General features: G+C 45.4%; 1 protein-coding gene across 3 annotated transcripts in view; it reads right to left on the reverse strand.

The window, feature by feature from the left end:
- The window catches only part of cul2 (cullin 2), a 76558-nt gene extending 56071 nt beyond the window's left edge, over nucleotides 1-20487 (reverse strand). For 2 of the 3 annotated variants that reach the window (XM_072576121.1, XM_072576119.1), the window contains exons 1-2: nucleotides 20248-20487; nucleotides 17698-17823 (exon numbers count right to left, since the gene is read on the reverse strand). In XM_072576121.1, coding sequence (XP_072432222.1) covers nucleotides 17698-17816 — 119 coding nt within the window. In that variant the 5' untranslated portion in view covers nucleotides 17817-17823; nucleotides 20248-20487. The remainder of the gene's footprint in view (nucleotides 1-17697; nucleotides 17824-20247) is intronic. The other variant, XM_072576120.1, reaches the window with a different exon arrangement.
- Nucleotides 20488-27950: the final 7463 nt, after the last annotated feature.

Consider the following 27950-nt stretch of genomic DNA (forward strand, 5'->3'; position numbering starts at 1 on the left):
AAATTCAAAATCTTTTCATTATTTACAATCAAACAAACAGATCACTTGTTGATCTGTTTTCGACTTTGACCTATACACACCCTATTATTTTTCACAAATTGCCTGTACATGGTTCACCATGAAGTTGTGAATGAATTATCTTAATTACAATGCCAGGTAAAGTGGGAGACGGCACGGGCAGGTTGACACTAGGCACATGGACACACAAGACGGCCATTGAACCACAAGTTGACAACTTGACACACAAGTTGGCCACTGAACCACAATATGGAGAGAGACAGCAGAGCAAACACAGATACTGCCTGGGGCCACCAGAATGCCAGCACAATGCACTCACAACCGAGTTGATTAGTTTAAGGCGGGTGGGGGAGAAAGTACACATGAATAGCGTACACTGCCCGTTGAAGTGTCTGGGTCCAGCCAACACCTTTGATAGAAATGCGAAGAGTTTGATACGTACTCAATACAAAGTGATCATAGCCAGGGCCGCAGCAACCATCCTTCTCAGGAAGAGCGATTAGCGCTCATTACTACAGCAATGGACTTCCATGCCGACATTGAAACTGACAATGACAGCACTGAAATTAACAATGACTGCGCTGGAAATGATAATGACTGCATCGAAACTATCAACAATTCTGCAAAGTTTACAGAGACAATAACCTCATCACCGACCTATTATATCACAAAATGTATAAAAGTGCCTTGAAATCCTCTCTGGGCTGAGAGATGACTCACAGCTGACCACTGGGCTGTTTGTGTCTTTCTCTCCCTGGAGCTCCGGTATTTCCTTGTACAATAAACTCTGCCATTGAACCCCGAATCTGACTCAGAGGCTGGTGATTTTCCGCACAACAATTGGTGCTGTGAGCTGAGTTCTTATTACTGTTGCCCTGGTTGAAGGCCAGAATCGGGGAGCTGGGGTAAGAACCTGCAAATGGGAAGAGTCAGACCAGGCCAACGACACAATTTAAAAGGCATACGAATTGAAAGGTCTGATTTGCTACAGTATGTAGTTAAAAAAAATTTAAGTGCATATCCATGGAGAACACATATTTAACTGTATTAACTGCTGTAAGAACCTGCTGCTTGTGCTGAAACAGCCAGAGGACAATGTAGTGCCTGTCTCAAAGACCCTGCCCTAAGCCAATGTTAAGAGGGGTAGCTCGCCCCCCACATGAAGGTTGGGATTTGAAGTGGGAATTGAGACACCAAGGGCACTAGGAGTTGTGAAGAACAAGTGGTAAAGTCAGGTAACATTGGACTCTGTTGGGGCAAACAACGCAGAGTCCAGTTAGAATTTAAGTTAAAAGTTGGGTGCTGTTTGCGTTTGTAATTTCCAATGTGGTGAGGAAGAGTAGCTGATCACTCTGACCAAGAGCCAAACCTCAGTGGAGTGCACCTTACCAAGGTGGGGAGTGTGGACACTGTGAGTAACTGTGATACACTGTCAGTCCATGGTAGAACGACCGAGCTTGAATAGTGGCGGTGGCCTGGAGGGTAAAGAGTCCCACCAGTAGAGAGCACACTGGGCTAGAGGTAGGCTTCTGGGCCTATCAGGAGAAGTTGGGTCAGTAGAGGTGGGTAATACAAGTCCCGGTAGACAGCACACCCTATTGTGCCAGCATTCCCAGCCGACCAGTAGGTACCGACTAGTATTGGCGGTCGGGAGGTTAGAGAATTCCCACTGGTAGAGAGCACACCTTGCTCGGAGGCTACTGCAGCCATATAGATGGTGCTGGGACAATATTATTGGCCAGGAGGTAGAGAAGTCCCTCCTGGTTCTGTACACTTTACTGTTGGTGGTATCCAGGGGTACACAATCTGCTAAATGGCAGATCAAAGTTTTAACTGCAGGTCCCCTTATTGAGACATACAAAGTTGACAGAGCAAATGAAGAAAAGTGGTTGGGATCCATCCCAGACATCAGCACAACAGAGAGACTGGATAGATAAACAAAAACAAAATAAAACTAAAAAGGTAGGGGTAATATTACTGTACCAATTAGCAGGCCTAACTGAACAACTAGGTGTCTCCACTAGCAGGTGGAGAAAAAGCCAAGAACAAATTGAGGAGCAGGGTGATAGGGTAAAGGAGTGAGAGCAAAGATGAGAAAAAGTACAGGAGGAAAGTGAGACTGACTCTCTCCCCTCCTCCGAAACTGTCCAGAAGGGACCAACTGCTCCCTCTGTTGGTTGAACTGTGCAAGAGTATAACTTAGCACTGGTTACCAGAGGAGGAACAGACTCACAGCCCAAAGTGAATTATAAAACTTCACCCCTGGGAGAGGCAGCAGATTATGGCCTCCCTGGGCAAATTACAGCCTAGAAGTGCAAACACCAGGTTCTGGGAAGAGCTGGATAGTGTATAGGTAGGGCACCAACTACACCTGAGAGACATACACCAGCTGGTCCAGGCGAGCTTGCCCAGCAGTTAAATGGAAGCAGGTAGCTGGCAGATCCGATGCCACAGCAGCCTAAGACTTTAGGGGATGACGGTAGACACATGCCTTTGCCCTTAGAGCTGAGATAGATGCCCAGCAGGTCCCCTTCGCTAATTTTAAAGAAGAAATCCAGAGGCTGCTTGGAAATGCTCCCACAAACTGGGGCAAGATCATGATCACTAAGCAACTTCAAGGGAAAGGAGCCTCTGAATGTGGGGAACGATTATTTAGGGTCTATCAGGAATGCTCAGGGCAAGCGAACCCAGATTGTTGGGGGGGGGGGGGGAACCAGGCATTCATCCAAGCTTTTAGATATTGGCTCTCTAGTGCCCACCAAGCCATCCTGAAAATGGAAGTAATAATGTCCCAGGATTATTATGATCTGGTTGAGTGGGCTAGCGGGGTGCAGGAGGCAGAAGCTCCTGCGATAAAGGCAAGACCTGACAAAGCGGACTACCGGAATGGAGGCAAGAGTGGAATAAAACTATCCTGGCACAACTGTGGCTGACAGGGACACTTTACTCGAGAATGTAGGGCCTTAAAGGGAGGGAATAGAGCAGGGAACAATGCAAAATACTGCAGCCACTGCAAGAGAATAGGACACATAGAAGCAGGGTGCTGGGAAAGGCATGGGGCACCCCCCAATACCATCTGGAACACAGTGGAACCGCGAGAATCCCAAGGTCAGCAGAGCTGACAACCAGCTGCCCCCATTCGTGAGGGTAAGGGAGAGGGAGAATTTATAGGAGTGTTAGGTGGGAGATAATGTGAAATGCTAGTAGACACAGGAGCAGTTAAGGGATTTGCTTTTCTATTTAAGGGGACTTATACGACAGACACACCAGACCTCCCAAATCTGTTCACGGTAGGGACAACTGCACCCTTTACTGTACCATGCCCCAGCGAGGGACATGTTCGGAGAAGGATAGTGGCCCGCACCATCAGTCAGGAGTCCTGTGCAGACTGGCAGGTCCCCACCACTTTGGGGTCATCATTGAGCTATGGATTCTTGGGATCTCTATCTTTGTGATGCACAGCAGGGGCTGTCAGTGCTAAAAGCTGAAATGACCTTGTATGTGGCCTGACTATCTTAGGCAATTATACGTCAAAGCTCTGGAAGCAATTAGTACAGAGCTGGCTGAACTCAGACTCTACACATAGCAGATGCATTACGCAGTTGATTATCAATTAGCACAGCAAGGAGGAGTTTGTACAATTATTGGTCACAATTGTATCACCCTCTTATTGATGACTCTTAAAACATTACAGAAGCCGTCAAGAATACTCGAGACCAACTAGATAATTTTCGACAGGGAGCCACAATTACAGACAGCTGGCTAAATTGGTTGATAGATCAATCTTGGCACACGAGATAGCTCTCCTCATTTGCACTCATGCTGGCATCCTGTGTGGGCCTCTGGTGTTTAAAGCTCTGCTGTAACGCGATACTGACGAGAAATGTACCAGCAGCAAGTGTTACCATGGAAGAGCCCCCAACGAAACTGGCACTCCATAATACCCCTCAGGAGGAAGAGCTCCTAGAGATGACCCACCTCAACATGTAAATTGGGTGGTCTGCGGGAGATGTCCGAAGTCACCTCCTTGACCACAAAGAGAGGAGGACACACAAGATGGCTGCTGAACCATAAGTTGGCCACTTGACACACAGGATGGCCGTCAGACCACAATATGCAGAGAGACAGCAGAGCAACACAGATACTGCCTGGGGCCAGCAGAATGCCAGTACAATGCACTCACAACCGAGTTGATTAGTTTAAGGCAGGTGGGGGAGAGAGTACACATGAATAGTGTGTACTGCCCGCTGAAGTGTCTGCCGACAGCTTTGATAGAAGTGCTAACAGTTTGATTCGGACTTAATACAGAGTGATAATTAAGGCTGCAGTAATCGACCTTCTCAGGAAGAGTGATTAGTGCCCATTACTACAGAAATGGACTTCCGCGCAGACATTGAAACTGACGATGACTGCGCTGAAATTAACAAAGGCTGCACTGGAACTGACAATGACTGCACCAAAACTATTTACGATTCTGCAGAGTTTACAACAAACAAACAATGTTACAGAGACAATAACCTCATCACTGACCTATTATATCACAAAACGTATACAAGTATCTTGACATCTGTTCCTGGTTGAGAGAAGACTCACAGCTGACCACTGTGCTGTTGGTGTCTCTCTCTCTCCCCAGAGCTCCGATATTTCCTTGTACAACAAACTCTGTTGTTGAACCCCGACTCTGACTCCGAGGCTGCTGATTTTCCCCACAACACAGGCAATATATTTCTCACATTTCTTTGATATTTTTATTTTCGTGATGACAAAATGCTGGACTTCAAAATATTATTTCAGCTCCACAAAAGATGTAGCACATTGTTTTTTCAAGTTAGCATTAAAAAGGCATTTGTTAGGCTTCTAATTATCTACTATCTTTCATTATAATTCAAATAAAATCGATTTCCTACAGAAACAAGACAGTGGTAAGTGTCCAGCAGGTTAAAGAAACTATAATAGCAAAGATATTGTGAGCAAATGAATGGGAGTAGGTAGAATAGAGAACAAGGTTTTATTCCTGATGAAGGGCTTTTGCCCGAAACGTCGATTTCGCTGCTCGTTGGATGCTGCCTGAACTGCTGTGCTCTTCCAGCACCACTTAACCAGTATAGAGAACAGCCTAATCTAGACTCTAATCTAGAGAACAGCCTACTGAGCTCACTCTGCCACTCAATACGATCATGGTTAATCATCCACTTCAATGCGTTTTCCAATACTATTGCCATTCTCCTTTTAGTCACTGATATTTAAAAATCCTTAAATCTCTACTTTAAATACATTCAATTATTGAGCTTTGGGACAGAGGATTGCGAAGAGTCCCAACCTTCTGAGTAAACAAAATCATCAGCTCACTCCTAAGAGGCTTGGCCCTTACTTGAAATTGTCTCTTGTTTCGAGACTCCCTAACGAATGGAAACATCTTACCTGCATCAACGTTTTCTAACCCTCTTAAGTATGCTGTAAGTTTCAATGAGATCACCTCTCATTCTTCTAAACTGCAGAGAATGTAGGCTCAGTTTTCCCAATCACTCTTCAGACAACAGCCTTAGTGTCCCAGGAACAAGTCAGGCGAACCCTTGTTGCACTCTCAATTACAATAATATACTTCCTAAGGTAAGGGGAGCAAAAGTGCACACAGTACTCCAGGTTCAATTGAACAAAAGTTCAAAACAGTTAAAGGAAACCTTGCTACTCCCCTACTTGCAATGAAGACTAGCACACCATTCACCTCAAAGTTCCTGCTGAACCTACATAACAGCCTTCAGAGTCTTACTGACAAGAACACCTGGGTTCAACATGCCACAAGCAGATGCGAATGTGTCGGCACACCATTCGGCATTCATGGAACTTCCCAGCACCTGAGTGGCCACATACCTTACAGGGAACGTCGCCCAGATCCCTTGGTACATCTACACTTCCTAAATTCTTACTCTTCTAAGAAATACTCTGCACATCTACCCTTCTGAAGATGGATAATTGCCCATTTTCCACATGATATACCATCTGCCTTGCTCTCGGCCTCTCACCAAGTCAGTCCAAATCTCTCGAAGCTGCTTTGTATCTTCCTCATTGCCATTTCCACCTGACTTTTTCATCCCTGAACCTGGAAGTATTATATGCGGTTCCTCAGCCAAATCTTTGATATATCTTCTGAACAGCCGGGTACCCAAGTACTGATGCTTGTAGTACACACTAGTCACAGCCTGATTCATTATATTCTTGCTGCAAAACAGAAAATCTGCACACTACCTGAGAAAACAGTCACTAGCTTCCTTTTGTTGTTGACTTTTTTTTGTATATGAACAGAGGAACAGAAGTAAGCTGTGTAGCTGCTCAAGCATCTTCTGCTGTTTCCATAAATTCCCTAGTTACTTAATTTATCAATCGCCCTTTGCAGTTTTAGACTTACATCTATGTAATTTACAAAGTCATCTTATTTTATGTCATGACAAATTTCGATATGTGGTTTGTTGTTGAATTATCATAACGGTTAATCAGTACAGTATAGTAAATGACTGAAGCCCAAGTACAGAATATTACCAGACTCCACAATTCAGGCAAGTAGTGATAGTCAGTCACTCAATAATTCCAAGCACATTTCTTGATATCATCCTTAACCAGTAAAGCACCTCCACCTCCTCCTCCTCCTTGTCTTTTCTTTCGGAAGACTGAGTACCCTTGGACATTTACCTCCCAGTCCTGATCCTTCTGTAACTATGTCTCAGTAATCCCCACCAGCTGATATCCATTTGTTTCTGTTTGTGCTGTCAGCTCATCGACTTTATTCCAAAAACTGTGTGCATTTAGGTACAAAACTTTTAAATAAGTTCCACAGCTCCACAGGGAGTGTTTCCACACTGGAGGGATTCTATGATAGGCACAGCAGTAATGATAGATGATTTGAACATAAATGTTGATTGGATTAAAAAACTTGGCAAGAGTAGCCTCGAAGAACGGTTCACAGAGTGTGTGAGGATTTGTTTTTTACAGCAACATGTCATGGAGCCAACCAGAGAACTGGTTATTTTAGATTTGGTATTACGTAAGAAGGAAGAATTGATGAATGGTCTTGGACTTCAGGATTCTCTAGGAAGAAGTGACCACAACATGCAAGAGTTTCAAATTCGGACTGAAAGACTGAGGACAGACTCACATATGAGAGTTGGAGTGTTGGGCCATGGTAATTATACAGGCTTGAGGAAGGAGTCGGCCCAAGTCGATTGGGCAAAAATATAAAAGGCGAGGACAGATGATGAACAGTGGCAAATATTTAGGGAGATACTAAATACTTCTCAATTAAAATATATTCCTGAGAGAAGGAAGGAATTGTAAATAGGTGAAAAATCATCCATGGCTTAACAAGGACATCAAGAATAACATACCAAAAGTTTCCATAAATATATAAAAAGGAAGAGAAAATAAATGTTAGTCCTTTAGAGGATGAAAATGACGAGGTAATAATTGGAAACTCAGAAATGGCAGTGGCACTAAACCAATATTTTGTCTCTGTTTTCAAAGTGAAACATAATTTCTTCCCAAAAATTGTAGTAACCACAGAGGAACTTTGTGAAATTACTAAAATGAGGGAGAAGGTATTAAGTAAACTGGTAGGATTACAGGCAGATAAATCCCTGAGGCCTAATGGCCTGCGCCTGAGGGTATTAAAGGAAGTGGCAGCACAGATAGTCGATGCATAAGTTACGATATTCCAAAATTTCCTGGAGTCTGGAAAGGACCGTTAGATTGGAAACATGATAATGTGACACCCTTCTTCAAAAAAGGAAATGGGCAAAAAGTGGAAAACGATAGACCAACTAGTTGACCTCTGTAGTGGGGAGTTGCTGGAGTCAATCATAAAGAAGGAAATAACTGAACACTTAGAAAAGCTTAACTCAATTCAACAGTGTCAGCAGTTTCATGAAGGGCAAGTCATGTTTGACAACATTGTTGGAGTTCTTTGAGGATGTAACTAGCAAGGTGGATAATGGGGATCCAGTGCATGTGGGATATGTAGACTTCCACAAGATACCACATAAAAGATTGATCCAGAAGGTGAGATCCCAGGGGCTAAGAGTAGAGTATTGGCTTGGACAGAGCATTGGCTGACTGATAGAAAGCAGAGAATAGGGATAAATGTGCCTTTCTCTGGATGGCAAACTGTAACTAGTGAGGTACCACAGTGTTTAGTTTTGGGACCTCAACTATTTACAATCTATATAAATGATACACATGCAGATAAAGGTGTAAAGTAACAAAATTTGCAAATGACACTACAATAGTTTGGAAAGCAGGCTGTGATGAGGAGTTAGAGTTTATAGATGGATATTGATAGGCTGGGAGAATGGGTGAGAATGTGGCAGATGAAGTTTGCTGTGGATAATTGCGAGGTTTTCCATTTTGGCTGGAAAAATAGAAAGGCAAGTTATTACTTAAGTGGGAAGCAGAGTCAAAGTGCATCATTCCAAAGGGACCTAGGTGACCTTGTACATGAATCACTTAAAGTAGATATGCAGCTATACCAGATAATAAGAAAGGCAAGCGGAATAGTGGCATTTATTGCATAAAGCCTGGATTATAAAAGGAAAAAAAGTGTTGTTATAATTACATAAGGCATTGGTGTGACTACACCTGGAATATTAGAACCTAGAACATAACAGCGCAGTACAGGCCCTTTGGCCCTTGATGTTGCACCGACCTGTGAAACCAATCTGACGCCCACTTAACCTACACTATTCCATTTTCATCTATATGTCTATCCAATGACCATTTAAATGCTCTGAAAAGGCGAATCTACTGCTGTTGCAGGCAAGCCATTCCCTACTACTCTGAGTAAAGAAACAACCTCTGACATCTGTCCTACATCTATCACCCCTCAATTTAAATCTATGTCCCCTCATGCTAACAATCACCATCCAAGGAAAAAGGCTCTCATTGTCCACCCTATCTAATCCTCTGATTATCTTATATGTCTCAATTAAGTCATCTCTTAACCTTCTTCTCTCTATCGAAAACAGCCTCAAGTCCCTCAGCCTTTCCTCGTAAGACCTTCCCTCCATACCAGGCAACATCTGAGTAAATCTCCTCTGAACCCTTTCCAAAGCTTTCACATCCTTCCTATAATGTGGTGACCCAGAACTGTATGCAATACTGCAAGTGCGGCCACACCAGAGTTTTGTACAGCTGCAGCATGACCTCATGGTTCTGAAACTCAATCCCTCCACAAACAAAAGTTAACATACCATATGCCTTCTTAACAACCCTATCAACCTGGGTGGCAACTTTCAGGGATCTGTGTACCTGGGCACCAAGATCTCTCGGCTCATTGACACTACCAAGAATCATATCATTAGCCCAGTACTCTGCATTCCTGTAACTCCTTTCAAAGTGAATCACCACACACATTTCTGTATTAAACTCCATTTGTAACCTCTCAGCCCAGCTCTGCAGCTTACCTATGTCCCTCTGTAACCTGCAACATCCTTCAGCACTATCCACAACTCTACCGACCTTGGTGTTGCCCGCAATGTACTAACCCATCTTTCTACGCCCTCATCCAGGTCGTTTATAAAAATGACAAACAACAATGGACCCAAAACAGATCCTTGCGGTACCCCACGAATAACTGAACTCCAGGATGAGCATTTCCCATCAACCACTACCCTCTGTCTTCTTTCAGCTGGCCAATTTCTGATCCAAACCGCTAAATCACCCTCAATTCTGTGCAATAGCCTATGATGGGGAACCTTATCAAATGCCTTACTGAAATCCATATACACCACATCAACCACTTTACCCTCATCCACCTGTATGGTCACCTTCTCAAAAAACTCAATAAGGTTTGTTAGGCATGACTTACCCTTCATAAAACCATGTTGACTATCCCTATCAACTTATTCCTTTTTAGATGATTAAAAATCTTTTATAACCTTTTCCAACACTTTACCCACAACGAAAGTAAGGCCCACTAGTCTATAATTACCCGGATTGTCTCTACTCCCCTTCTTGAACAAGAAAACAATATTTGCTATTCTTCAGTCTTCTGGCACTATTCCTGTGACAATGATGACATAAAAATCAAAGCTCTGCAGTGTCCTCCCAGGTTTCCCAGAGAATCCTAAGACAAATGCCAACTGGCCCAGGGGACTTATCTATTTTCACACTTTCTAGAATTGCTAACACCTCCTCCTTGTGAACCTCAATCCCCTCTTATCTCGTAGCCTGTATCTCAGTATTCTCCACGACATCATCTTTTTCCAGTGTGAATGCTGACAAAAAATATTCATTTAGTGCTTCCCCTGGCTCCTCTGACTCCACGCACAACTTCCCACTACTGTCCTTGATTGGCCCTGATCTTACTCTAGTCATTCTTCTAATCCTGAGATACCTATACAAAGCTTTAGGGTTTTTCTTGATCCTATCGGCCAACAACTTCTTATGTCCCCTCCTGGCTCCTCTAAGCTCTCTCTTTAGGTCCTTCCTGGCTAAATTGTAACTCTCAATCGCCTTAACTGAGCCTTCATGCCTCATCCTAACATAAGCCTTCTTCTTCCTCTTGACAAGAGATTTAACTTCTTTAGTGAACCACGGTTCCCTCGCTCGACCAACTTCCTCCCTGCCTGACAGATACATACTTATCAAGATTTGGAGATGCCGGTGTTGGACTGGGTTAAAAATCACACAACACTAGGTTATAGTCCAACAGGTTTAATTTGGAAGCACACTCGCTTTCGGAGCGATGCTCCTTCATTATCACCTGATGAAGGAGCGGCGGTCCGAAAGCGAGTGTGCTTCCAATTAAACCTGTTGGACTATAACCTGGTGTTGTGTGATTTTTAACTTTATACTTATCAAGAACACACTGCAGCTGTTCCTTGAATGAGCCCCACATTTCAATTGTGCCCACCCCCTACAGTTTCTTTCCCCATCCAATGCATCCTAAATCTTGCCTAATAGCATCAGAATTGCCATTCCCCATCTATAACTCTTGCCCTGTGGTTTAGGTCTATCCCTTTCCATTGTTAAAGTAAACATAACCGAACTGTGGTCACTATCACCAAAATGCTCACCTACTTCCAAATCTAACACCTGGCCTTGTTCATTTGAACACATTGAACAAAAACTGACCCATCTGAAGTACTTGAACTATAGTATTTCCATTCAATATTTGGAAAGTTCAAGTCCTCTACAACAACTACCCTGTGTCTCTCGCTCCTATCGAGAATCATCTTTGCTATCCTTTCCTCTACATCTCTGGAACTATTCGGGAACCTATAGAAAACTCCCAACAAGGTGACCTCTCCTCTCCTGTTTCTAACCTCAGTCCATACTACCTCAGTAGACAAGTCCTCAACGTCCTTTCTACCACCGTAATACTGTCCTTGATTAGCAATGCTAGTATTGTGTCCAGTTTTGGTCTCCTCATTTGAAGAAGGATGGGATGACACTGGAGGCAGTTCAGAGAAGGTTCACCAGAGTGAGAGGAGGTTGGTTCAAAACTAAGATGAGCAGAAACTACTTCTCTCAGAGGGTTATGAATCTGTGCAACTCCCTGCCCCAGAGTGCAGTGGAAGCAGAATCAACCAATCATACTCATACAGCACAGAGAGAGACTCTTCGGATTCAAGAAAGAAATAGATATGTTTCTGATTAAAGTTGGGATAAACAGCTATGGGGAGCAGGCAGGAAAGTGGAGTTGAGACCAGGATAAGATCAGCCAGGATCATGTTAAATGGTGGAGCGGACTCGAAGGGCTGAATTGCCTACTCCTGCTCCTAATTCCTATGTTCCTAAAGGATCTGCCCACCATCCTTAATCTTTGACTCCTTCCAGACAGCCAAGTTCCTAACTGACCTTCAAATCCAGAAGAATCCATTTTAGCTGGCTGTCCCTTATGAAGTACTTTAAAAAGTACCTTCAAAAGTTCCAAATAAGCAGTATTTCCTTCTCACTATTTTAATCAGTTTGTTTGAATAATTCAATCAGACTCCTCAGGCATGACCCACCCTTCACAATCCATGCTGGGTCTCTCTGATAGCATTTTTGGTTAAGGAATCAAATTTCAACTGTGAAGAGGGATGATATGCTAATGAAGCATCAAATTAAACCACATGGACTGAACTCTTTAAAAAAGGGGCAGCCACACTACTTGGAATGTACAATATACCCTCAAAAATAGTGGGAGACGGCAGAACAGCATTTATATAGGCAAATATTTGACTACAATAAATAGGGCAATAATGTTTGGGGATTTTAACTGCCCTAAATATCGACTGGGATATAAACAGTGTGAAAAGCACAGAGGACTTAAATCCGTGGACACCATTCAAGAGAAATCCTTTAGCCAGCATGGAACATCCCACACAAAGGGGGCATAATTCTGGATTTGATGTTAGGAAATGAAGTCAGTTAAATGGTAAGGTCACAACGGGTAAGCATTTTGGACATAGTGGAAGAAGTGGCAAATGAAATCTGGAGAAATATGAGACAATGCAATTAGAAAGACAAACAAAGATAAAGAATACACGAAAAATAGCAGGATACCAACTTGGGTGGAGGAAATGTGAGACACTGGAGTTCATGACCACAGGTTTTTGAAGGTGGCAGAACATGCATTTGGATGGTAAAGAAAGCATGTGCAATTCTTTCTATCATTGGATGAGGTACAGAATACAAAAGCAGGAGCGTAATGCCGGAACTATCTAAATTAGCTAGTTAAGCCACACCTGGAATTTTGTGTACAGTTCTGGTTGCTGCATTGCAGGAAAGACAAACTGCCATGGAAACAATGCAGAGGAAATTTCAAAGGATTTCACCAGATCTTGAAAGTTGCAGCTATGAAAATATATTGGATCGGCAAGGAGGTCTTTCCTGAGAGAGTGAGCGACTCAGGAAAGTTACTGAAGAGGCCCAGATAGTGTAGTCAGGAAAGACCTGTACCCCTATCAGAGATTACAAGGGATACAAACTAAAGGTGACTTCAAGAAGAATGAGAGAGGACACGAGCAAAAACTAAAGTTTGCTGCCCAGCGCTGGTTCAGACGGAAGCCCTGAACTTGTTTATATAGAACTTGTGCTTTCCACAGGTCGGGTAATTTCAAGAAAATTATTTCCTTAAGTCGGGGGAATCAAGGACCATAGTATATGAGTTAGAGTGACCTTGCTATAACCTGCAAGACGATGGATAAGGAGCTGGAAGGCAGGATTACAATGGTCAGCTGATTCGTTTTTAGCCTCTCAGCTCACTGATACAATGGGTTGAAAGGCCTCTGTCTGTGCTATAATTTTCTTTGGTTCTGGTCTGCATATCCAGTCAACCTACTTTAAGTTACAAACTCAGCCATTTCCTACTGATAAGATAATGATCTATAATTCTCTGGCATATCTTTCTCTCTCCTCTCATTAAGGAAGGAAAATGACTGGGAATAAGTAAAAAAAACTGTAAAGTTATATTTAGGTTAAATAATCCTTCACCTCTTCAGTACTACACTTATGAAAGTCTACAATATAGCAAAATGATGAACAGAAATGTATTCTCAATATACTTCCAATGTCAGAAATTGTTCAGTTCTGAAGAGGAGTCAAATTGGATTTGAAACATCAACCTTCCTTCTCTTTTGGAGATGCTGCCAGACCTGTCACAGTTCTCCAACACTTTCTATTTTTATTTCTACACATAGGCCACAGTTTTGTTTTTATTAGTACAGTTTGGTGCCTTCCCCTTCTTGTTTTCAAATGACCTCAATCATACATAACCAAAACTGAAAAGAAACCAACTAAGCACCTCAGATAACTATGTGTAAACGATAGGCTGGATTTCCAGTCTGTGACGTTGGAAATATATTTGGAAGTACATTTCTACTGGTGATTTCGTTTTGTGGTTGACCACTTTTGAGAATGTAATACTGAAAGAGCACGGGAAAATTTTGTTTCCTCAGTTTCTAAATTAAAACTCAAAATTCCCAGTCACTCTGCTACTTGAGAGAGAGAGAGAGAGAGAGAGAGAGAGACAGAGAGAGAGGAAAAAAAACAGGAAGTTATGATCATTTAGTCCATCGGGAAATGGTGAGAGTCTGCAGGTAAAAGTGGGTGAAGGAATGACTTAAACATTTTCAACTGATCAGAGAGTCAGTGTCGATTTGTAAAGATGAGATAGTCTGGTTTAATTTTTTGGAGTGAATAAAATGGGAAGGGGAATTTCTATCAATGTTGTTTAATTGGAATTCTAGATGGCGCTTGTTAATATTTCTCATAAGTGGCTGTCAGCTAAAGTTAATGCTCACAAATTTGAAGGCAAATTACTGATCAAGTTAGGAAATTGACCAAGTGGACAGGATCAAAGGAACTTCAGTTTCTCCTGTATTTTCTGCTGGTATTTTAAGTCTCCAGCATTTGCAATATTTTGTTTTGCCGATCTTTAGATCCTGGAGCAAAAAGGAGATTAAAAAGATACTCTAAAGAACAAAAAATAGTTTCCAAAAAACCCCGCCCAAATGTTAAGATAACAAATACACGTGATTATAACATACATTCATAAGAGTATAAAAAATAGGAGCAGGGGTACAGAATATAACCTCTCAAGAGTGCTTTGCCATTCAATATGATCAGGGCGAATCTTCTGCCTCAATTCCACTTCACTACCTGCTCCCCATATAGCCTGAGATGCCAAATGTCTACCTCTCTTCATAATAAATTTATTTAATGGACCACCAACAACACACCAGGATAGAGAAAAGATTCACAACTGTTTTGAGTGAAGATTGCTGAGGAAACCATTTTAAAAATTCTTGCTACACAAAACATTTCTGCCACTAACGGGAACTACAATAGTTGCTGACATTGCCATTGCTGACAGGGTTACAGAGCATGTATGTGAATATACGTAGTGTAGTAAGTACAGTAAATATGCTAACACACAGTTACAGGTGCAGATTGCCTCGTGGAATTTTGATGTTATGGCGATAAGACAGACTTAGCTCAAGGAAGAGCAAGATTGGATGTTAAATACTCCTGGGTACAAGAAATTCAAAAAAGATATTACAGTAAGGAAAGGTGAAGGGGTGGCAATGTTGGTTAAGATAGGTATTGCAATGCTGATCAAAAGGATCTTGCAAAAGTCCAGCCATTAAATCAATTTGACGAGAACTAAAGAATAAAAAGGGTACGAACACATTGCTAGGTATAGACCACGAACGAATGGAAAGGATGTACAAGAACAAATCTGCAGGAAGTTACAAGGATATGCCAACATTATGGACAAGTTATAATGGCAGACTTCAATAACCCAAACAAAGACTGAGATACTTGGCATCTGCTGGGTGTCGAGGGCATTCCAGAATTGTTTACAGGAGAGCTTCCTAAAGCATCACGTTTCCAGTTCAACAAAAAGGTTGGATCTGGTCTTGGAAATGAGGTGGGCAAAGTGGATCAAGTGTCAGTTGGGAAACATTTAGGAGACAGTGATCATTGTATTGTAAGGTTCATGATGATAGTGGTGAATGAGATGCAACAATCCACGGTAAGAAAATCAAATGGCGGCAAGTGGGCTTCAATGGGATAAGATCAGAATTGTTAGGATTGCCTGGAATGAGAGGCTGGCAGGAAAAACGGTAACTGAACAATGGGCTACCTTCAAAGAGGAGATGGTTCAGAAACAGTCAAGGTGTATTGCCTCAAAAGGGAAAGTTTGAACAGATAAATCCAGAACTCACTTGATTACAAAGGAGTTACAAATTAAAATAATGAGGAAAAAGTGTGCTTCCAACAAGTTTCAGGTCAAAAATAAAATTGAGAATCAAGAGAAATTACAAAGGCTCAGTGGGAATGTGATAAAGTAGAGGAATTACAAGAAAAGAATGGCAGCCAACATAAAGAGGTGTGCCAAAGTCATCCCAGCCATAAACATCGTAAAAGCGTGGTAAATGGAGAAACAGGGTTGATTAGGGATGAGAAAGGGGATTTATATCTGGAGGCACGGGGCACAGCTGAGCTGTTAAATGAATACATTGCACCTAACTTTACCAAAGAGGCAGACGTGCTATCCAGGTTATGGTGACAGAGCAGGGAGCTCAGTCGCTAGAAGCATTCAAAATTAATCAGGCTGAAATGTTGGATAGCCTGCTGGTACTGAAAGTTCATGCAGCGGTCTGGATGAGATGAATCCAAGGATTCTGAAGGAACTAAGAGTGGAAATTGCAGGGACACTCTCACAGTCTTTCAGTCTTCCTCAGACACAGGGGAAGTGCCAGAAGACTAGAAAGTTGAAGACATTTTGGCCTTGTTGTCAAAAGGCTGTGAGGATAAGCCCAGCAATTACAGGCCAGTCAGTTCAACTTCAGTGATGGGGAAGCCTCTTGAGTCAATTATTCAGAATAGAATTAGGAGTTACATAGAAACATTTGGGCTGATTAGGAAAATTCAGTGTGGATTTCTAAAACAAATCATCTTTAAAATATCTGTTAGAATTTTTTGAAGAGGCAACAGAAAGGCTTGATGAAGGTAAAGCTGTTGACACATGCACATGGACATTCAGAAGGTGTTTGATACTGCGCCACAATACAGACTTGTGAGGAAAGTTACAGGCCATGGAATAAATGTGTCAATAGAAATGTGGACACAAAATTGGCTGAGTGATAGGAAACAGAGAGTAATGAACAGTGGATATCTCTTGGGCTAGAGAAAGGTTTGTGGTGGAGTCCCCAAGGGTCAATAGTAGGACCCTTGCTTTTCCTGATATATATTAATGATCTGGATCTTGCTGTGCAGGGGACAATTTCAAAGTTCGCAGGTGACACAAACCTCGGAAGAATCATAAACTGTGAGGAGGACAGTGTCAGAGTCCAAAAGGACATAGTTGGTGGCACAATTCTCAAGGGGTCGGAAGGGTGCAGGATCAGAGAGACCTGGGTGGATATGAGCACAGATAGTTCCAAGTGGTAAGATAGGTGGAGTGAGCAGTAAAGCATATGGTATCCTCAGCTTTATTGATAGGTTATAGAGTACAAAAGCAAGATGGTAACACAACTTGTGTAAGATACCTGTTAGCCCTCAGCTGGAACATTGAGTTCTAGGCAGCACATTATAAGAAAGATAAGAATTCATTCAAGAGAATGCAGAATCAATTACAAGAATAGTTCTAGGAGTGAGGAACTTCAGTTACAAGGATGGACTGAAGAACTGTTCTCTTTAGGGAGAAGGCTAAGAGGAAGTTTGATACAAGTTTTCAAAAGTTAAAAGTAGCTGTGGAGAAACTGTTCACACTTGTAAAGGGTAAAGCAGAAAGAAGGCAAAGATTTAAAGTGATCTGCAAAAGAAATGAGGATGAAGTGAGGAAAATCCTTTTCACTCAGTGAGTAGATGAAGTATAGAAAGCACTGCCAGGAAGTATAGTGAAAGCAGGTTCAACTGAGACATTCAAGAGGATGTTGGTGGATTATTTGAATGAAAATAACATCCAATAGTAGGGGAAAAAGTGGGAGATTGCTCATTTAACAAGTTGGCGCAAACAAGATGGGCTAAGTGGCCTCCTTCTGCATCATAACATCTCTGTGATTACCATTTAGCTACTAGTAATGTCTAAACATTTTTGATGACCAGCAACTATTATACCATTGCATCATTTTAAAGCACTGATATTACGTGAAAAATCATAAATCTTTCATTTTGCCATTAAGAAATGAAGGATACGAAAATCGATCATTCCACGTAGATCTCTCAACATAATCCAGCATGACAACTGCTTTGATTGTTGTCAGGAGTTTGTTCCATGTTTCATCAAAATCCACCACACGTGGTTTCAGGGACATTTTATGACTGCATTTGAAAAGAAAAGTGAAATTGCAATTAAGTTTTCAAATTTAAAGAAACTATATCATAAATGAATTTAGGACTTAATTTAAAAGAGATTATTTACAGTTCCAGCTTTTAGCTCAAGGTAGAGGAGGAAGGCAGAGAGGTGGGTAGGAGACCAGGGCACGAAGTGCTGGAGAGAATAATAGATGCTCAGGATGGGGAAAGTTAAATGGGCATCAGATTAATTTTGCAGGTTGGCGCAACATTGAGGGCTGAAGGGCCTGTACTGTGCTGTAACGTTCTGTGTTCTATGTTAGACAAGATGGCAAGGTGACAAGGGTTTTGAGAGGATTGGAAGTGAGGGTTAGTGGAGAGAGGGTCGGGTGGGTATGGGCCAGGTCAGGGAGAGATGGTGGGTTGACGGGGGAAACAGATCAGGGAAGACACCAGGGTGGGGGAGAGACCAAGGAAGGGGGCAGGAGTTGGAAAAGAGAGCATGTTATGAAACGCTGTATGGGGGAAGAGACCGGACAAGGAAAAGATGGGGGACCAGAGTGGGTGCCACGGACTGGGTTGAGTGGTGGGGGCCGGGTTGAGGAGAGAGGAGCAGTCTGTGATGGGATACAGAGGCAGGGTGGGAGAAGAAACGGGGGTGGGGGTTCATGATGGAGTAAGAGACTAAGGACTCGGGGCAGGATGATGATGACGAATAGACGGACTGATGCTCAGGTATGAGGGACTGATGATGGGGACAGGGGATTGATGATGGGGAAGGGGAAATTGATTGTGGGGGAGAAAGATGGATGATGGGGCAGCAGGATTGATGGGAGGGGCAGCACATATGAAGTGAAAGAGGTACCGATGACAGGGAAGAGGGAACTGATGGAAGAGAAGGGGGACATTTGGTGGTGGGGTAAGGGGAGCTTGTCGGTGGGGAAGGGGTGTTGATGGCAAGTAAGGGGGATTGATGGTGGGGAAGTGGAGGTCGATGGTGGAGAAGTGGGAGCCGAGGGTGGGGAAGTGGGGAGTCAATGATCAGGAAGGGGACTGATAGTGGGTAAGGGGATTTGATGATGGGGAAGGGGGACAGGCAGTGAGGAAAGGAGTCTGATGGTGGGTAAGGGGGACTGGCAGTGGGGAAGGGGGATTGATGAAGAGGAAGGGGATTGATGACGGAGAAGGAGGACTGGCAGTGGGTAAAGGGGATTGATGAATAGGAAGGGGGCCTGGCAGTGGGTAAGGGGGATTGATGATGGAACAGGGGAACTGACAGTGGGTAAGGCAGATTGATGATGGAGCAGGGGGACTAGCAGTGGGCAAGGGGGATTGATGATGGAGAAGGGGGACTGGCAGTGGGTAAGGCGGATTGATGATGGAGCAGGGGGACGAGCAGTGGGTAAGGGGGATTGATGATGGAGAAGAGGGACTGGCAGTGGGTAAGGGGGACTGATGATGGAGAAGGGGGACTGGCAGTGGGCAAGGGGGATTGATGATGGAGAAGGGGGACTGGCAGTGGGTAAAGGGGATTGATGATGGAGAAGGGGGACTGGCAGTGAGTAAGGGGGACTGATGATGGAGAAGGGGGACTGGCAGTGAGTAAGGGGGACTGATGATGGAGAAGGGGGACTGGCAGTGGGTAAAGGGGACTGATGATGGAGAAGGGGGACTGGCAGTGAGTAAGGGGGACTGACGATGGAGAAGGGGGACTGGCAGTGGGTAAGGGGGATTGATGATGGAGAAGGGGGACTGGCAGTGGGGAAGGGGGATTGATGATGGAGAAGGGGGACTGGCAGTGGGTAAGGGGGACTGACGATGGAGAAGGGGGACTGGCAGTGGGTAAGGGGGATTGACGATGGAGAAGGGGGACTGGCAGTGGGGAAGGGGGATTGATGATGGAGAAGGGGGACTGGCAGTGGGGAAGGGGGATTGATGATGGGAGGTGCTGATAGGGTTTGTAGCTGGATATTATGGAGGGTGATGGGGTGTGTTGGTACCAGGGGGATCTCTGAGCAGATTTGGCGGGTGTGGGGTGGTGGGGAATGAAGGGGGGGAGCGCTGTCAGAGTCAGGGCTGGAGCAGGGCGGCTGAAGTGGGAAATGGGGATTAATTCTCAGCTGCCCCGAAGCTTGTGTGTGTGGAGCCCGGTCCCGGTCCCGGTCCCCGAATCCTCCCTCTACCCCCACCCCCAGGCCCTGAGCACAGGCTCCCTGAGCCAGCTCCACTCCCCTGCCGTACCCTCCCGTACCCTCAGCCCCAGAGCCTATCCGCTCAGGCCCGGCCCAAGAGCAGCTCGAAGGCGCCGAGTCACCGTGAAGCTGACACCGAGGGCGGACAGGCCTCATCCCCGGTACTGCCCTGCCCTCGGGCCCAGGAGGGCGGCCGGAGAACCGGCCCGAGGCCGCGGTCAAAAACCCAAGCCCGAAACCCCGCCCGGCGGCTCCTCACCGTCCGAGCCCGGCCTCCACCGGATCGTCTTCACCGAATCCACGGCGGCCGCTCAGCTCCGGGGCCGGGCAGCTCCCAGCGGCGTCTCCCCCTCTGTCGGTGTGTCTGTGTCTGTCTCTGTCTCTGTCTGTGTGTGTGTGTGTCTGTGCGGCAACGGCGGCTCCCGCACTCACACAGGCAGAGGGAGAGCGACCCCTGGCCGCCTGGCAATCCGGATCACACACACACACTCTCTCAATCCGGATCACACACACACACTCTCTCAATCCGGATCACACACACACACACACTCTCAATCCGGATCACACACACACTCACAATCTCTCAATCCGGATCACACACACACACTCTCTCAATCCGGATCACACACACACTCACAATCTCTCAATCCGGATCACACACACACACACTCTCAATCCGGATCACACACACACACTCTCTCAATCCGGATCACACACTCACACACACTCTCAATCCGGATCACACACACACTCACAATCTCTCAATCCGGATCACACACACACACTCTCTCAATCCGGATCACACACACACACACTCTCAATCCGGATCACACACACACTCACAATCTCTCAATCCAGATCACACACACACACACTCTCTCAATCCGGATCACACACACACACTCTCTCAATCCGGATCACACACTCACACACACTCTCAATCCGGATCACACACACACACACTCTCAATCCGGATCACACACACACACTCTCTCAATCCGGATCACACACACACACACACTCTCAATCCGGATCACACACACACTCACAATCTCTCAATCCGGATCACACACACACACTCTCTCAATCCGGATCACACACACACTCACAATCTCTCAATCCGGATCACACACACACACACTCTCAATCCGGATCACACACACACACTCTCTCAATCCGGATCACACACTCACACACACTCTCAATCCGGATCACACACACACTCACAATCTCTCAATCCGGATCACACACACACACTCTCTCAATCCGGATCACACACACACACACTCTCAATCCGGATCACACACACACTCACAATCTCTCAATCCAGATCACACACACACACACACTCTCAATCCGGATCACACACACACTCTCTCAATCCGGATCACACACACTCACTCTCTCAATCCGGATCACACACACACACTCTCTCAATCCGGATCACACACACTCACTCTCAATCCGGATCACACACACACTCTCTCAATCCGGATCACACACACACACTCTCTCAATCCGGATCACACACACACAATCTCTCAATCCGGATCACACACACACTCTCGCAATCCGGATCACACACACACTCTCTCAATCCGGATCACACACACACAATCTCTCAATCCGGATCACACACACACTCTCAATCCGGATCACACACACACACTCTCTCAATCCGGATCACACACACTCACTCTCAATCCGGATCACACACACTCACTCTCAATCCGGATCACACACACTCACTCTCACAATCCGGATCACACACACACACACAATCTCTCAATCCGGATCACACACACTCACTCTCAATCCGGATCACACACACTCACTCTCTCAATCCGGATCACACACACACACAATCTCTCAATCCGGATCACACACACTCACTCTCAATCCGGATCACACACACTCACTCTCAATCCGGATCACACACACACACTCTCTCAATCCGGATCACACACACACACAATCTCTCAATCCGGATCACACACACTCACTCTCAATCCGGATCACACACACACACAATCTCTCAATCCGGATCACACACACTCACTCTCTCAATCCGGATCACACACACACACAATCTCTCAATCCGGATCACACACACACACAATCTCTCAATCCGGATCACACACACACACACACTCTCTCAATCCGGATCACACACACACACACTCTCTCAATCCGGATCACACACACACTCTCTCAATCCGGATCACACACACACACACTCTCAATCCAGATCACACACAAACACACACACTCTCAATCCGGATCACACACACACACTCTCTCAATCCGGATCACACACAAACACTCTCAATCCAGATCACACACACACACTCTCAATCCGGATCACACACACACTCACACTCTCTCAATCCGGATCACACACACTCTCTCTCTCAATCCGGATCACACACACACACACACACACACACTCTCTCAATCCGGATCACACACACACACTCTCTCAATCCGGATCACTCACACACACACACTCTCTCAATCCGGATCACACACACACACACACTCTCTCAATCCAGATCACACACACACACACTCTCTCAATCCGGATCACACACACACACACACTCTCAATCCGGATCACACACACACACACTCTTTCAATCCGGATCACACGTACACTCTCTCAATCCGGATCACACACACACACACGCACACACACTCTCAATCCAGATCACACACAAACACACACACTCTCAATCCGGATCACACACACACATACACACTCTCTCAATCCGGATCACACACAAACACTCTCAATCCAGATCACACACACACACACTCTCTCAATCCGGATCACACATACACACACTCTCAATCCGGATCACACACACACTCTCTCTCAATCCGGATCACACACACTCACACTCTCTCAATCCGGATCACACACACACACACTCTCTCAATCCGGATCACACACACACACACTCTCTCAATCCGGATCACACACACACACTCTCTCAATCCGGATCACACACACACACACTCTCTCAATCCAGATCACACACACACACTCTCTCAATCCGGATCACACACTCACACACACTCTCAATCCGGATCACACACACACACACTCTCAATCCGGATCACACACTCACACACACTCTCAATCCGGATCACACACACACACACTCTCAATCCGGATCACACACACACACTCTCTCAATCCGGATCACACACACACACACACTCTCAATCCGGATCACACACACACTCACAATCTCTCAATCCGGATCACACACACACACTCTCTCAATCCGGATCACACACACACTCACAATCTCTCAATCCGGATCACACACACACACACTCTCAATCCGGATCACACACACACACTCTCTCAATCCGGATCACACACTCACACACACTCTCAATCCGGATCACACACACACTCACAATCTCTCAATCCGGATCACACACACACACTCTCTCAATCCGGATCACACACACACACACTCTCAATCCGGATCACACACACACTCACAATCTCTCAATCCAGATCACACACACACACACACTCTCAATCCGGATCACACACACACTCTCTCAATCCGGATCACACACACTCACTCTCTCAATCCGGATCACACACACACACTCTCTCAATCCGGATCACACACACTCACTCTCAATCCGGATCACACACACACTCTCTCAATCCGGATCACACACACACACTCTCTCAATCCGGATCACACACACACAATCTCTCAATCCGGATCACACACACACTCTCGCAATCCGGATCACACACACACTCTCTCAATCCGGATCACACACACACAATCTCTCAATCCGGATCACACACACACTCTCAATCCGGATCACACACACACACTCTCTCAATCCGGATCACACACACTCACTCTCAATCCGGATCACACACACTCACTCTCAATCCGGATCACACACACTCACTCTCACAATCCGGATCACACACACACACACAATCTCTCAATCCGGATCACACACACTCACTCTCAATCCGGATCACACACACTCACTCTCTCAATCCGGATCACACACACACACAATCTCTCAATCCGGATCACACACACTCACTCTCAATCCGGATCACACACACTCACTCTCAATCCGGATCACACACACACACTCTCTCAATCCGGATCACACACACACACAATCTCTCAATCCGGATCACACACACTCACTCTCAATCCGGATCACACACACACACAATCTCTCAATCCGGATCACACACACTCACTCTCTCAATCCGGATCACACACACACACAATCTCTCAATCCGGATCACACACACACACAATCTCTCAATCCGGATCACACACACACACACACTCTCTCAATCCGGATCACACACACACACACTCTCTCAATCCGGATCACACACACACTCTCTCAATCCGGATCACACACACACACACTCTCAATCCAGATCACACACAAACACACACACTCTCAATCCGGATCACACACACACACTCTCTCAATCCGGATCACACACAAACACTCTCAATCCAGATCACACACACACACTCTCAATCCGGATCACACACACACTCACACTCTCTCAATCCGGATCACACACACTCTCTCTCTCAATCCGGATCACACACACACACACACACACACACTCTCTCAATCCGGATCACACACACACACTCTCTCAATCCGGATCACTCACACACACACACTCTCTCAATCCGGATCACACACAAACACACACTCTCTCAATCCGGATCACACACACACACACTCTCTCAATCCGGATCACACACACACACACACTCTCAATCCGGATCACACACACACACACTCTTTCAATCCGGATCACACGTACACTCTCTCAATCCGGATCACACACACACACACACACACACACTCTCAATCCAGATCACACACAAACACACACACTCTCAATCCGGATCACACACACACACACACACTCTCTCAATCCGGATCACACACAAACACTCTCAATCCAGATCACACACACACACACTCTCTCAATCCGGATCACACATACACACACTCTCAATCCGGATCACACACACACTCTCTCTCAATCCGGATCACACACACTCACACTCTCTCAATCCGGATCACACACACACACACTCTCTCAATCCGGATCACACACACACACACTCTCTCAATCCGGATCACACACACACACTCTCTCAATCCGGATCACACACACTCACACTCTCTCAATCCGGATCACACACACTCACACTCTCTCAATCCGGATCACACACACACACTCTCTCAATCCGGATCACACACACACACACTCTCTCAATCCGGATCACACACACTCACACTCTCTCAATCCGGATCACACACTCACACACACTCTCAATCCAGATCACACACACACTCACAATCTCTCAATCCGGATCACACACACACACACTCTCTCAATCCGGATCACACACACACACTCTCTCAATCCGGATCACACACACACACACACACTCTCTCAATCCGGATCACACACAAACACTCTCAATCCAGATCACACACACACACACTCTCTCAATCCGGATCACACACACACACACTCTCAATCCGCATCACACACACACTCTCTCTCAATCCGGATCACACACACTCACACTCTCTCAATCCGGATCACACACACACACACTCTTTCAATCCGGATCACACACACACACACTCTCTCAATCCGGATCACACACACACACTCTCTCAATCCGGATCACACACACTCACACTCTCTCAATCCGGATCACACACACTCACACTCTCTCAATCCGGATCACACACACACACTCTCTCAATCCGGATCACACACACACACACTCTCTCAATCCGGATCACACACACTCACACTCTCTCAATCCAGATCACACACTCACACACACTCTCAATCCGGATCACACACACACTCACAATCTCTCAATCCGGATCACACACACACACACTCTCTCAGTCCGGATCACACACACACACTCTCTCAATCCGGATCACACACACACACACTCTCTCAATCCGGATCACACACACTCACACTCTCTCAATCCGGATCACACACTCACACACACTCTCAATCCGGATCACACACTCACACACACTCTCAATCCAGATCACACACACACTCACAATCTCTCAATCCGGATCACACACACACACACTCTCAATCCGGATCACACACACACACTCTCTCAATCCGGATCACACACACACACACTCTCTCTCAATCCGGATCACACACACACACTCTCTCAATCCGGATCACACACACTCTCTCAATCCGGATCACACACACACACACACTCTCTCAATCCGGATCACACACACACTCTCTCAATCCGGATCACACACACACTCTCTCTCAATCCGGATCACACACACACACTCTCAATCCAGATCACACACACACACACACTCACTCAATCCGGATCACACACACACACTCTCTCAATCCGGATCACACACACACACACTCTCTCAATCCGGATCACACACACACACTCTCTCAATCCGGATCACACACACTCTCTCAATCCGGATCACACACACACACACACACTCTCAATCCGGATCACACACACACACACACTCTCTCAATCCGGATCACACACACACTCTCTCAATCCGGATCACACACACACACACTCTCTCAATCCGGATCACACACACACACACTCTCTCAATCCGGATCACACACACACACACTCTCAATCCAGATCACACACAAACACACACACTCTCAATCCGGATCACACACACACACACTCTCTCAATCCGGATCACACACACACACACTCTCTCAATCCGGATCACACACAAACACTCTCAATCCAGATCACACACACACACTCTCAATCCGGATCACACACACACTCACACTCTCTCAATCCGGATCACACACACTCTCTCTCTCAATCCGGATCACACACACACTCACACACTCTCTCAATCCGGATCACTCACACACACACACTCTCTCAATCCGGATCACACACACACACACACACACTCTCTCAATCCGGATCACACACACACACACTCTCTCAATCCGGATCACACACACACTCTCTCAATCCGGATCACACACACACACACACACACACTCTCAATCCAGATCACACACGAACACACACACTCTCAATCCGGATCACACACACACTCTCAATCCAGATCACGCACAAACACTCTCAATCCAGATCACACACACACACTCTCTCTCAATCCGGATCACACACACACACACTCTCAATCCGGATCACACACACACACACTCTCTCAATCCGGATCACACACACACTCTCTCAATCCGGATCACACACACACACACTCTCTCAATCCGGATCACACACACACACTCTCAATCCGGATCTCACACACACACACACTCTCCCAATCTGGATCACACACACACTCTCTCAATCCGGATCACACACACCCACTCTCAATCCGGATCACACACACACACTCACTCAATCCGGATCACACACACACACACACTCTCTCAATCCGGATCACACACACACTCTCTCAATCCGGATCACACACACACACACTCTCTCAATTCAGATCACACACACACTCTCAATCCGGATCACACACACACACACACTCTCTCAATCCGGATCACACACACACTCTCAATCCGGATCACACACACACACACTCTCTCAATCCGGATCACACACACACTCTCTCAATCCGGATCACACACACACACACTCTCTCAATTCAGATCACACACACACTCTCAATCCGGATCACACACACACACACACTCTCTCAATCCGGATCACACACACACTATCAATCCGGATCACACACACACACACACACACACTCTCAATCCGGATCACACACACACACACACTCTCTCAATCCGGATCACACACACACACACACTCTCTCAATCCGGATCACACACACACACATACACACTCTCAATCCGGATCA

Source organism: Chiloscyllium punctatum, chromosome 8 (genome assembly GCF_047496795.1).
Source record: "Chiloscyllium punctatum isolate Juve2018m chromosome 8, sChiPun1.3, whole genome shotgun sequence".
Classification (NCBI taxonomy): Eukaryota; Metazoa; Chordata; class Chondrichthyes; order Orectolobiformes; family Hemiscylliidae; genus Chiloscyllium; species Chiloscyllium punctatum.